The sequence below is a fragment of the Elgaria multicarinata genome, chromosome 3 (assembly GCF_023053635.1).
Source record: "Elgaria multicarinata webbii isolate HBS135686 ecotype San Diego chromosome 3, rElgMul1.1.pri, whole genome shotgun sequence".
NCBI lineage: Eukaryota > Metazoa > Chordata > Lepidosauria > Squamata > Anguidae > Elgaria > Elgaria multicarinata.
Genome location: NC_086173.1, coordinates 56,807,145 through 56,819,433, shown reverse-complemented (window position 1 = coordinate 56,819,433; position 12,289 = coordinate 56,807,145). Strand labels below are relative to the sequence as shown.

The window sequence follows — 12,289 nt, the reverse complement described above, 5'->3', positions numbered from 1 at the left end:
AACAGTCATCCCAGAAGGATACCATGGTCAATGGTATCGAAAGCTGCTGAGAGATCAAGGAGAATCAACACAGTCACACTCCTACTGTCTTTCTCCTGACAGAGGTCATCATACAGGGTGACCAAGGCTGTTTCCATGCCAAAACCAGGCCTGAAACCCGACTGAAATGGATCCAGATAATCGGTCTAATCCAAGAGTGTCTGGAGCTGGCCTGCAACCACCCACTCAAGAACTTTGCCCAGGAATGGAACATTTGCCACTGTCCTATAGTTTTTAAGATTTTCTTGATCCAGGGAAGATTTCTTTAGGAGTGGTCTCACTACCGCCTCTTTCAGGCAGCCAGGGACCATACCCTCTCACAGAGAGGCATTAATCACTTCCCTGGCCCAGCCGGCTGTTCCATCCCTGCTAGCTTTTACTAACCAAGCAAAGATCCAATACAGAGGTGGTTGCACGAGCCTGTCCAAGAACCTCATCAAAGTCCTCAAGCCGTACCAACTGAAACTCATCCAAGAAAACAGGACAAGGCTGTGCTCTAGATACTTCGCTTGATTCACCTGCTATAACACTGGAGTCTTAAATCCTGGCGAATGCAAGATATTTTATTCTGGAAATGCTGAGGAAATAGATTACAGTGGGCCTCAGAAGGTTATACAGTGTCCTTGGGGTTAGCATGTAATAGCCCCTGGACAACTCTGAAAAGCTCCATTGGGTGGCTGATTGATACCTTGAGAGTTTACACCAGGTACTAGTTTGAATAGCCTATAAACCTAGTAAAATTATTAGTTATTACTGTTGTCAATAATGAATAGCTTTCACTGAAAATGTTTGTGGGTGGATCTTTTCCACTCAGTTTGAGCCCTGTTGGGAAAGGAGTGTGACATTTATAGCCCAAAGCAGAGTATTATATATTTTTGACTTTTTAACCTATGTAATTATGGTGCTTTGTGTGCAAAAGCTACTTATTACCAATCACTATCATGCCTATCAAAGAAAAGCTATCTCATTTAATCATTCAAGGCAGCAACCACCCCATTTTTTAAAACTGTAGCTCATGGACTATATATGGGCCCCTGTCTCTGCTGCTCATTGAAGCAGGAAAGGACAGGAGGCAGTAGCAATTGTGATAGGATACAGAGTAGATCAGAGAGCAGCTCACTGGAGAGAGTTGCAGAACAGAAGATGTCTCCTCCTAAATAAGGTACGGAGTGTCCCTGTAGGCTGGTGAACAATGGGCCCTTGCAGGGATGGCGCAGTAGTGGATTTCCTGCATTGGCTGGGGATTGGATTAGATGAGATTTGAGGTCCCTTCGAACTCTATGAGACACCTTTGTCCCACCCACTGATTCTCTCCTGCAAGAGCCTCTCAGTTCTCCCAATAGCATTAAATCAAGGAAATACTGAAATGGGAACCTAATTTTCCTACCGTTAACATCTAGATTGGCCCTTTTACAAGGGCATTTTTGGCATCATGGAATATTTGACATCCTTTGATCATGTTCTAATAACAGGTGGTCCATTGACAATATCTGCATGGTCAATAGAGCATCACTTTGGATTGCAGTGCAAACCCAGGTGCAAATTCCATCTCTGGGGGAATAAGAAAATACAGCATTGAATAATTCTAGACCCCATATTCTACTGAAAGAGAGATCATACTGACCTAAACAGCAGCATTATCAACAGAGCTAAGACAAGGGAAACTAGTGAGAAAGAATATCCCACAGTATAAAGGTTCTTGAGGGTGACCAGCAAGGTATGGTGGTGAACCTAGGAACAACAGAGAAACTGAGTTAATGTTTCTGCACTCTAGGGAATGCAGCATACCAGAAGAAGGGTGCAGCAGCAGATAACTCTCACATATGATCCAGGGTGCATCTCCACAGCATCAGCTGTTGGTGAACCAGATGTGCTTATGAGACATGTAAGAAGATCAATCAGTGGCATAGGCATGCACAGCACATTTCATTGGGATTTTTAATTAATTTTTTTAAAGGCCAACATTTATTGAATACTCAATCATAACGGACATTATTTTCATTTATTTATTTATTTATTTATTAAACACTGTAGACACTGATGCCCTACTCCGCATTCAGCTTGCTTGACCATGGAATGGCTGCTGCAGGTGAAGGGAAGGGGAATGAGGAGATGCTCCTCAAGCCCCAGCATCGGTGGGGCTTTGTGGTGACACTGGCCAGAGGAGGGACTTATGAGGTGATATTAGCCTTCGGGGGGGGGGGCACCTCCTGGCCTCTTTGAAGTGCAGCTCCTGGCAGAGAGGTTCCCAGCAGAGTGATTCCTTTTCGCTCCTGCTGTTGGGAGTGACAGCATGCTGGGAGGGGGGATGACAACAGTGGAGCAGCCAGAGGGAAATTCCTGCCATGTGGGTGACATTTTGGCATGGCATGCACCCAGTACCATTTACACACTCCTCTCTTGGCATGAGGTCAGTTGGCACAGCCACTCCTGTAGAGGCCAAGGGGGTGTGGCTCCCCGAAGAGAGGGTGATTCATTTTTGCTCCTGCTGCTGAGAGCAACGGTGCTCTCTCAGAGACAGTGGTTCTTCAGTGCAGCAGAGGGCAGCCAGAGGACCATTCCAACTGTGTCTGGATCCCTACTCAATGCCCCCCTCAATTCAGCACTTATTGCTTGAGACATTAGGGTATGCCTGTGCACACCCCTTGTGCATGACTATGATCAGTGGCTATTACTCATGATAATTAAATGGAAAAGACAAGTTCTGAGGTACTTCTGATTACCTGCTGCTGGGGACAACCAACAGGAGGTAGCTCTCTCAATCACTCTGTAAGCTTACAGAGGAATCTGGACAGCCTGTGTTAGAAACAGAATACTAGACTAGGTAGTCCCTGCCCTAGTGGCAGCCTCCCTGCCTTCTAAAATCTCCCCAGGTGAGGAGTAATCTTCAGAGCAGCACCCCTTAAGATGCAAAGTCCTGCTGCTAAAAGGAAATCCCCCATCCCCTTGGTACACATGGAATAACATTCAGCTTGTGTGTCAGGGAGGGGTGCATGTGTGTGTGGGGAGTGAACTAGCCATATTGTTTTGTAAATAAAGTCCCCTCTTATGGGTGGACATCCATAGTTCTGCATTCTCGAGGGTTATTTTGGAAAACATTCCATGGGCTCTATCTAGGCTGTGTTGAGAGTATGTCTCCTACATGGTTTGGAAACGCCCACATGCATATAAGTTCCACCGACAGTTGGGAATTCTTTCAGATTTTTTAGTCTGGAGCAAAGCACAAGGCAGGGCTGTCCTCTGTCGCCTTTGATATTTCCTCATCATTAGGTTAGAGTTCTCTATACTGAAATTACTAATATTGGTTGATATATTTAGCACACTTTCAGCTTATATTGTTAATTGGTTAAAATTTGAATTAATACTTGTAGGTAGTATCAAGACACCCAGAACTTTTCTACACAAGCTGTTAATCACTGTATCTACTTTTGGCTTCGTCGCAGAATTGAGATCCAAGTTTTTCCTTTTCTGCTTTTTCACTACATAATCTCTAGATGGAGCTGTGCTATAGCAGAATAGCTCAAATATACAAGGAGAAACAGCATGTTCAGAAATAATACTCCATTTTCCTCATTCTTTTGTGCTTCTCTAAACAAGTGATTTATAGCATACTCATGATTGGCCACACATAAAATTGTGGGTTCATTACACAATATTGTAAGCATCCAGGGCCCTTCCTGTGCTATCCCCTGGAAATTACAGGTTTTAAAAAAACAGAGATAATGTGGGAATATCTGGGAAAATCCACCATCTTGTAGTGTGTAAGCTCAGTGTTGCACTAGATGGTGCTGTCTCATTAAAGTGAATGGAGCACATTGAGCAAGCAGAGAGAGGAAGTATTCATTTTCAAAACATGTGGCTGCCCATGTAATGGTGCCTATCACATCCCAGAAAGAAAGTGGGTGCAGAAAGCCATGGTAAGGCAGCATGATTTTTTTATAATGTAGAGAAGCTGTGAGAAACCCCAAGAAAGTGTTCTGAAAAAACAGGAGTGAAACTGGAGAACCATGTCATCTAAAGTGTTCATAGACAACTGTGAGTAAGGAATCACAAGTGCACAATAAATGTCTCATGTAGAAAAGCACCCAATGTAGTTACTAAATAGCAATTTTGTTAGTGCCCATAAGTGATAAAGTATCTTGGTGCCTAGATCAATTTCTCAAATAGTTAAACTGAATGTGAGTTACTGGGGGAAATATCTCGTGACTTGGAAAGATTGGCATCACTTAACTTAAGTACTTGGGGTAAAGTTAAAATACTTAAGATGAATGGTTTGGCATGCATGACATAATTTCCCTTTATATAAAACTTTATGCACCATTTTGGAAGTTTATAGGGGAGGGGTGTCCTCCCCATTTTTCACTGAAAAGGATGCAGCTGTGGATCAAGGAAGGAGGACTTAATTTTCCAGATCTTAGTTTATACCATAAGGATTATTTCTTAACTCATATTAATGACTGGAATATAACTTTTTCTTTTAAAATTCCCCCATGGGTTGCAAAATTATTTGGTACCTCTTTCTAGCTCAATGCTGCTAATATCTAAGTATTTTTAAAAGTAAGGAATAGCTTCATTGAATCATAGAATAGTAGAGATGGAAGGGGCCTATAAGGACATCAAGTCCAACCCCCTGCTCAATGCTTCACTAACAATTTTAGCAGCGAAGACCTGGCATGCAATGTCACCTGCAGTTTGATCCATATTCTTCTGCTAAATTATTTTTATGGGAGAGCCCAGTCTTGAAAATAGTGAGACAACCCTTTATGTGGAGGACTTGGGCTGGTAGTGGAATTTATGCTTTAGATCAATTAATAGGATTGGACAATGTATCTTCACTACCATCAATACTGCAGATTAGCTATCATTTACAGTCTAGTGCTGGTTGGCAGTATATTCAGCTACAGTATTTGTTGGAATCTATAGGCCATCAGCGATGAATCCTTTAGTGCTCTACATTGTTGGAGGAATTTATTGGCCCTTTACCGAAAGCTAAGTCTATAATAGCTTTTTATAAATGTATTCTGGAATGTAATAAAATAGGTGTTCAGAATGTCAGAGACTAATGGAATAAGGAATTAGAATGGTCTATATAGTCTTCTCAGTGGAAAGCTGCCCTAGCTTCCATATGTACTATTTCTGTAGATTTAACATTGAGGCTGATTCATCAAAAAAAATTGTTTTGCATATATTAAACACTGCAGAGGCTTGTTAAGAAGAAGCCGGCTAGCTTTGCCAGATGTTGGCAATGTTATAGTGACATTGCCTCACTGAGACATATGATGTGTGCATGTCCTGTAGTGGCTTCCTTTTCATTGGAAGTCATTGCTCATATAAATTTTGTTCTTGAAAAATCTGTGATAATAGTGTATGTGCATGTACTTTTAAATTCCATCCATGTGATGTGTGGATTAGATGGTGGACAACAAAAGTGGATACCAAGAACCCTTCCAGATTTATCATCCAAGCTTGGAAGGCAAATCACCCACCACCAATCATTCAATGGAGTGAAGATCTTACTGCTCTTGCTACATTTGAACATATCTCCTAGAGCCATCCACCTCCTATGGAAGCTAATTTAGATATATGGACTGCTTATATTAATGTATATATTTGATATAGAAGGGTCAAATCCATCTTACCCCTCCTTTTTCTTTTATTAAGAGTGATGTAAATGATTATTGTGTATGGATATGTGTTATGATATGTTCTCCCTTCCTCTCCCTCCCCTCCCCTTTCTTTCTTTTTTCTTCCCCCACCCTGCGTCCCTTTTGTGGCTCCTCCCAGCCTTCCTTGCTTGTCTGTTATTGTTATATTTGCAATTTTTTAAAAGAACAACAACTTCCACCTACACTATGCAGCTAGTAGCCAGATTCTCATAAGGTTATATGAGGCATATGGAAAGAAGGATCATCAAAGCAAATGGGAAACATTGCTTTGTGTATTTATAATGTGCCTGTCTTTCATTGGTCTGATTTGTTCTCCCTCTTTCTTTTAGAACAAGTTTCGCAAAGTCAGGAATCCAAAACGGCATAAGAGGGAATGAATTCAAGTTAAGCATCCAGCTTGAGTTGACTAATCCGCTCTTCTAAATAAATAAATAAAGCCACTGGGGTTTTCATGCGACAGAAGCTACGTCAGGTCTGAATCACAATCATACCAGTTGGTACAGTGCCCTGTGGAAAAAAATTGATTTAGAGAGGATTTCAAGGGAGGATTAAGTAGGTTAGTGTATTAAACCATAAAAAGGCAACCCTGCTCACGTTTATAGAGCTGTTATGTATTTCAAAGCATTCTAAGCGCGTGCTCCAAATATCGCTGGTGTTTCCAATGGTTTTCCAAATCCCTTGGTCCAAGCAGACTCTGGATACATTTCTTGCACTTCCTAAAAGTAAGCAAACACAGGCTCAGAGGTCAAGCCACAGATTCCATTTTTCCGACATGGTTTAGTGCTGTCACCCTTTCATCGCTTGCTTAGAAACCCCAGAAAAGGGAGACTTGGCTTGATGTAGGTGGTTCTTTGTAATGTCTGTTTATTTGGGAAGTAACTGTAGAAAGCTTAATATTTATCAATGGATTAACACTGTCAAATTCTCCCAAATCCTTATTTTTAAAGCCTTTTTCAAAGTTTAAATACAAGGGATAAGATTGTATTTCATTTGGTTCCTTTTCCGTGCTTTAAATTAATTGCACTTGGGGATTGGGAAGCATGAATTAATAAGGCATAATTAACCAATTCAGGACTGAAGGTTATAAATAGAATTCAGATTAGGTGGCTCTTGTCATCTGTGCTCTCCAACCTTGGGGATCTCATTGGCTCTTCTGAAGCATGCTTCCTTACCTCCCAAGATTATGTCCTCCTTACTAGCAAAGGGTCTACTGGATGGATGGTGTGCCATGGTAAGTGGTAGGCTACCAGTATCTGAGAAATAGGTTGGGGGTGGGATCTACAAATGGCAGCTTTGTTTCTGCATACTGGGGCGCTAATGGATGATATATCAGACAGGAACAAATCTTCAGGGAGTTAGGGTAAAGCAGGCATAAAACCCTTTTTCAGCCAGAAAGCCACATTCCATTTCAGAGAAGCTCTTGGAAACCACATTCTGGTGGTGGGCATGGCTGAAGGAAAAAGGGGTGGAGTCAAAATACCAAAAACACCAGCATATTTTAGCTTAAAGCTCTTATTGCCAGCAACTTGGGGTTGTGGCAGACAGCTCAATGAAAATGTCAACCCAGTGTGTGGTTGCTGTGATAAAGGCAAATTAGAAAATGAATTGAGAATAAAATTGCCAATATCATACTCCTCTTATATAAATCTATGGTGCAACCACACTTAGAATACTGTGTACAGTTCTGATCACCGCACCCATAAAAAGATATTGTAGAGCTGGAAAACGTGTAGAAAAGGTCAACTAAAATGATCTAGAGGCTGGAGCAATTCCCCTTTAAGGGGAGGTTGTAACAGCTTGACTTAGGTATGGAGAGACATGATAGGAGTGTACAAAATTATGTATGGTGTAAAGAATGTGGATAGGAAGACATTTTTCTTCCTCTTCCATAATACTAGAAAATGAAGTTATCCCATGAAGCTTACTGGTGGACACCCAGGACAGATAAAAGGAAGTACTTCACACAGTGCATAGTTAAACTTCGGAAATAGCTACTGTGATGTTGTTTAATGCCATTTATATATGATGTAAGTATTTGTAATGTTTTAATGGTTATTGCTATTTAGGATGTAAGGGCTGTTTGGACTTCGAATACAAGGTTTGTAAGTGGTTAATTCTGTTTGGAGGGAGAGCGAGTGAATAGAATGTGAAGTGAATGCTGATTGGCTGGTGGTTCAAAAGGTGTGTGTAGAGAGAGTGAGAAGGAGTCTGGGTTTGTCTGCAAAAGGAGTTTGTCTGCAAAAGGGTTTAGAGCAAGAGTAGGATCAAGGTGTTTTATTATTTTGGGAACAGAATGAATGGGAGCAGATAGTGTAGACTAGCGGGTAGAGTAGGCAGGGTTACATCTGAAACTGTATTTGAAACAAACAAGTATAGTGACTAATGAAACCACAAGCATTGTAAACAGTAAACAGTTTTATGGATGGAATTGCCCCAGAAAATAGTTGCCTATGCCAGGTTTCAGACCACCATTGCTGTTATGATTTTTCAGACCTTCTTAATATATAACGGCCACAACTATATAAAAAGAGTGTGGCAGGATTCGGTTTCTGAATAAAGCATCAGAGAAGATGTGATTCAGACAGTTCTTCAAGAATATGCTATCAGTGCCAAAGAGTCACCGATATCAGCCTTTTTGCAGGACGGATAGCCAACACAGTCCTCTGGAAGGGAAGAGAAATATTCTCATATATCACATTTTTGTCATTGGCATCTGTTACCAACCATTACATTACCATTTTCTGTTTGTGGTATATAAGGTGGACAAGGAACTGAGACTTCTCCTGGTGGTGAATGTGGCCAGCAAACCATGTGATCAAAAGATCCATTGCAATATATTCCTGAAACAAAAAGAGAAAGGGGGAAGGAGGGGGGGGGAGAGAGAGAGAATATATGTTTAATGTTAACTAAAGGTTACATGCAAGTGATCACCAAGGAATGCAGTATATCCAAAACAAGCTATACTGCAATAACATCTGCAATACTACCCTGTATATTTGGTAGTGTTTACATTAAATTAATATAGGGTGACCATGCGGCACCTGGTGAATCTCCCTCTTCACTACAACAGTTACAGCTGCAGGAGCTATACTAGAGTGACCAGATACAAAAGAGGGCAGGGCTCCTGCAGCTTTAATTGTTGTGATGAAAAGGCAATTTCACCAGGTGCTGCATGCATACAAAAGACACCTGCTGAAATTCCCTTTTCTATACAACTGTTAAAGATACAGGAGCCCTGTCCTCCTTTCCACATGGTCACCCTATCTGTAACAAAATTTACTGTATGATCATAAGCAGTGCTGAAAGTGGCGTGGGATGTCATATTCCCACTTCTTTCCAACAGATGTAACTGAGTCTGGTCTAACCTGAAATGAAACTATCTCACTTCCTCCCCTCCCCCCGCTTTGAGCACTGATCATACAACTTACCATGCTACTGTTTACTGGCCAGCTCTGAAGCTTTCAACAGCTATCGCTGTGTACCATGTTGCAATCTACCAGTACTTTAGGCAGATACGGAGAGTGGTTTAGATTGAGATGCCCGCTTTTAAATGGAAGAAATTCAAACTTTTATAACCAAAGTTCTCATCGACACTTACTAAACAACCAAAATGAATGGGGAAGGAGGGGAAATGGAACCAACAAAATGAAATGAGCAACTGAAACAAGCACAAAACCAGCTGATTATCATCTTGACCATGTCATGTGTTGTCTAGCTGCATACCAACAGGAAATTAATTAAGGTGAGTGAGAGAAAACAAATCAAGAAGTTCCCAAGAAGCCAAAGGATTAGTTGAAAGGTTCAGAAATGAATAGTCATCAAAATAATGATACTCAGTATTCACATAATATATCTCTGTAGGTTTTTATAAACAAAACACATGAATACACTGGTTGATTATCATCTTACCCACGTTGTCTTGCTGTGTGTCAACAGGAAATTAAAGAAGATGAGTGAGAGAAAATAAATCAAGATGTTCCCATGAAGGTCCAACCACCACCACCACCACCACATGAACTAACTCCTTAAGCAGCCATTGAAGGCAAGCACATACTATTGTCTCCACCATATTACAGATGAAGGATTGAGGCTGATGGAATAGTGACTTACCTAAAACCACTTAGCAAGTCCTTGTCTGAGATTATATTTGAATTGGAGACTTTCCAGCTCACACTCCCAGCCTACATTACAATACACTGCACTAGCTTTGGCAATATTGTTGGCTGGCAAACAGACTTTGGGCCTGGATCCAGGTTCAGAGGTGTGCAATGGAGCTGGTACAAACAGTGTCCCCTCCCCCAGCAGCCTCTCCAACCCTTTCCCCGCTGAAAATGCTGCACAATCGGTTATGCGACCCTCCTGAATGGGGTTGGCTGTAGAACAGAGGGGGGACGGGGATCCCCCAAAATTAGATAAAGGAATCTTTTGTTTGGTTGCATTAACTTGCTGTTATAAGGTGTTGTATAAGGTGAAGCCCAGTATTGGGGGAAAGGTGGGAAATATATAAAATAAATACAAAAAAAAAATCTCTGAGAAATTGAGAGGTAAGGTACTAAAGATGTAGAGGGCTCAGACGGCAGGAAAGCCAAGGGACAGGCAGCCTCAAGGTTGAGTTCTGAAAGAAAGAGGAGGGGAGGGGTAGTAGAACAGGAACTGGGAAGATGGAGAAGTCAAAGAGGCCTGAGAAACAGATTAGAAGATACATAAAGTGGAAGAAAAGAAGATTCCAGTGGAAGTGGGCCTTGAAAAAAACCTCAAATGAAGCTCTGATGATTGGTTGCATTTGGCACCTTTGGCATGCCTGAAAAGAGTGGGAATGAGTAAATAGCTGCAAGAAGCACAGGGGAAGGGCCAGGGAGAAAGTGGAACGAGGGAGAAGTATCACATTGGGTTTATGGAGCATCTTACTTCATGAGATCCACCTGCCTTCTCCTCCCCACCACCACAACTGACTGTTTTTTGCCTCCTGGTCAAGACTTTAGCATTCTGGTAGGCATTTGACCTACCAGGTTGATGGTATTTATAGAATCATGAGAGTTGGAAGGCACTTCAGAGATCATCTAGTTGTAACCTCCTGCTCTGCACTACAGGGTGCAGCTGCAGCATCCCAGACAGATGGCCATCCAACTTCTGGTTAAATACTTCCAGTGGGGGAGACTCCCCCACCTCCTGAGGCAATCGGCTGCACTGCTGAACAGGAAGGAACACTTCTAGGAAGTTTATCCTAATTACATGGTGAGCCTTTCTTTTGAGATGATTTTCATCAGCCGTGCCCCTCTTTGTTTTGTTGTTTTTACCTGTTGTAAGCCATCCAGCGTTGGCTGGGCAGGATGGCAGTCCTCTTAACAATTCAACACAATAAAATAGGGTTTATGGACAGGAGGGGCTGTGTGTAGTGGAAGAAAAGGAGTGGCCCTTTGGTGCTTGGGGAACTCCAACATGGATGGTGTGTCAATTCCAATGTTTATCATTGATACTGGGAACGCTTCACATTAATCAGAGGTCATAGTCATGGCTGGTTTGATATGAAAGCAAGAGAATGCAACTCATCCAATCCCATGCATTAAACATATCGGAAAAGCCATATTTCCTTATTTGTTAATTACCCTGAGGTTCCGTCTGCTCTGCTACACTGTCAGGTTTTGTCCTGCTCTCACGTAAAATGATTCAGCCAAAGTGGGGAGGAGAGGAGGACCCTGCACTAACACTACACTTGCAAGAGCACAGACACAACTCTTCAGCACTAAGATCATTCTCCCGTGCAGGCAAGGTGGATGTAGGGGTGCATGGCAGTGCGCACTCTTGTAGATCTGCCATTGGTCAGATGCAATGGCCCTTTCTCTGTCACAAAGACAGCTTGACCTTGTGAATAAAGAGCTGCTGAAACTCGCCCAAAAGATTAGCTGTTCGGAGTTAATGGGTTTTGCATATGTGCGCAATAAATGTGTGATACGAGCACTCCAAAAGTTAGCAGAGACAAACTTGCCGAGAGATTAGCTTGTGTCTGTTTGGACTCTTTGCTGGGATGGCATACAGTCTGTTTTTCTCAGGTATGACTTTGGAAGCAATGGATATGGTTTGCAAGAAGAATACGATTTCTCAAACTCAATTACTGAATTCTAGAATTCATTTATGACCACTATCTGAGGCGGGAATGACACATTACACTGAACTTGCATTCACTTGCAAAAAAGGCAACAGCACATATACTTCTCTTCTCCCTCCTGCCTGTAACACCTGGAATAGCCTTCTCCAACATGGTGACCTCCAAATGCTTTGAACTACAACTTCCTGACCATTGGCCATGCTGGGTGGTGCCCTCCATATAGTTTGTGCTTCAACTGTAAGTCCAAACTATCTGGAGGGCACCAGATTGGAGAAGGCTGGCCTAGAACAACTTGCCCTGATGTCCCAGTACTATGTAATTTTCCACTCTTCTTAATCATCACTGGTTGCTGCTGTCACATAAATGTACAAGGCTTATATTATCAGAGCATGGGTGAGCTTACTAGGCATAATGAAGGTGGCAGCAGGGCTGCGGGGCGGAATTGCATCTCTAGTTGCAGTTTTCAGTACTGTCCACT

General features: G+C 42.0%; 1 protein-coding gene across 1 annotated transcript in view; it reads right to left on the bottom strand.

Moving 5' to 3' along the window:
- Positions 1-12,289, bottom strand: part of GLP2R (glucagon like peptide 2 receptor) — a 30,878-nt gene that overhangs the window by 15,724 nt on the left and 2,865 nt on the right. Inside the window, exons 3-5 of the mRNA XM_063121513.1 lie at positions 8,441-8,545; positions 6,300-6,421; positions 1,664-1,770 (exon numbers count right to left, since the gene is read on the bottom strand). Of these exons, the coding sequence (XP_062977583.1) occupies positions 1,664-1,770; positions 6,300-6,421; positions 8,441-8,545 (334 nt within the window). The remainder of the gene's footprint in view (positions 1-1,663; positions 1,771-6,299; positions 6,422-8,440; positions 8,546-12,289) is intronic.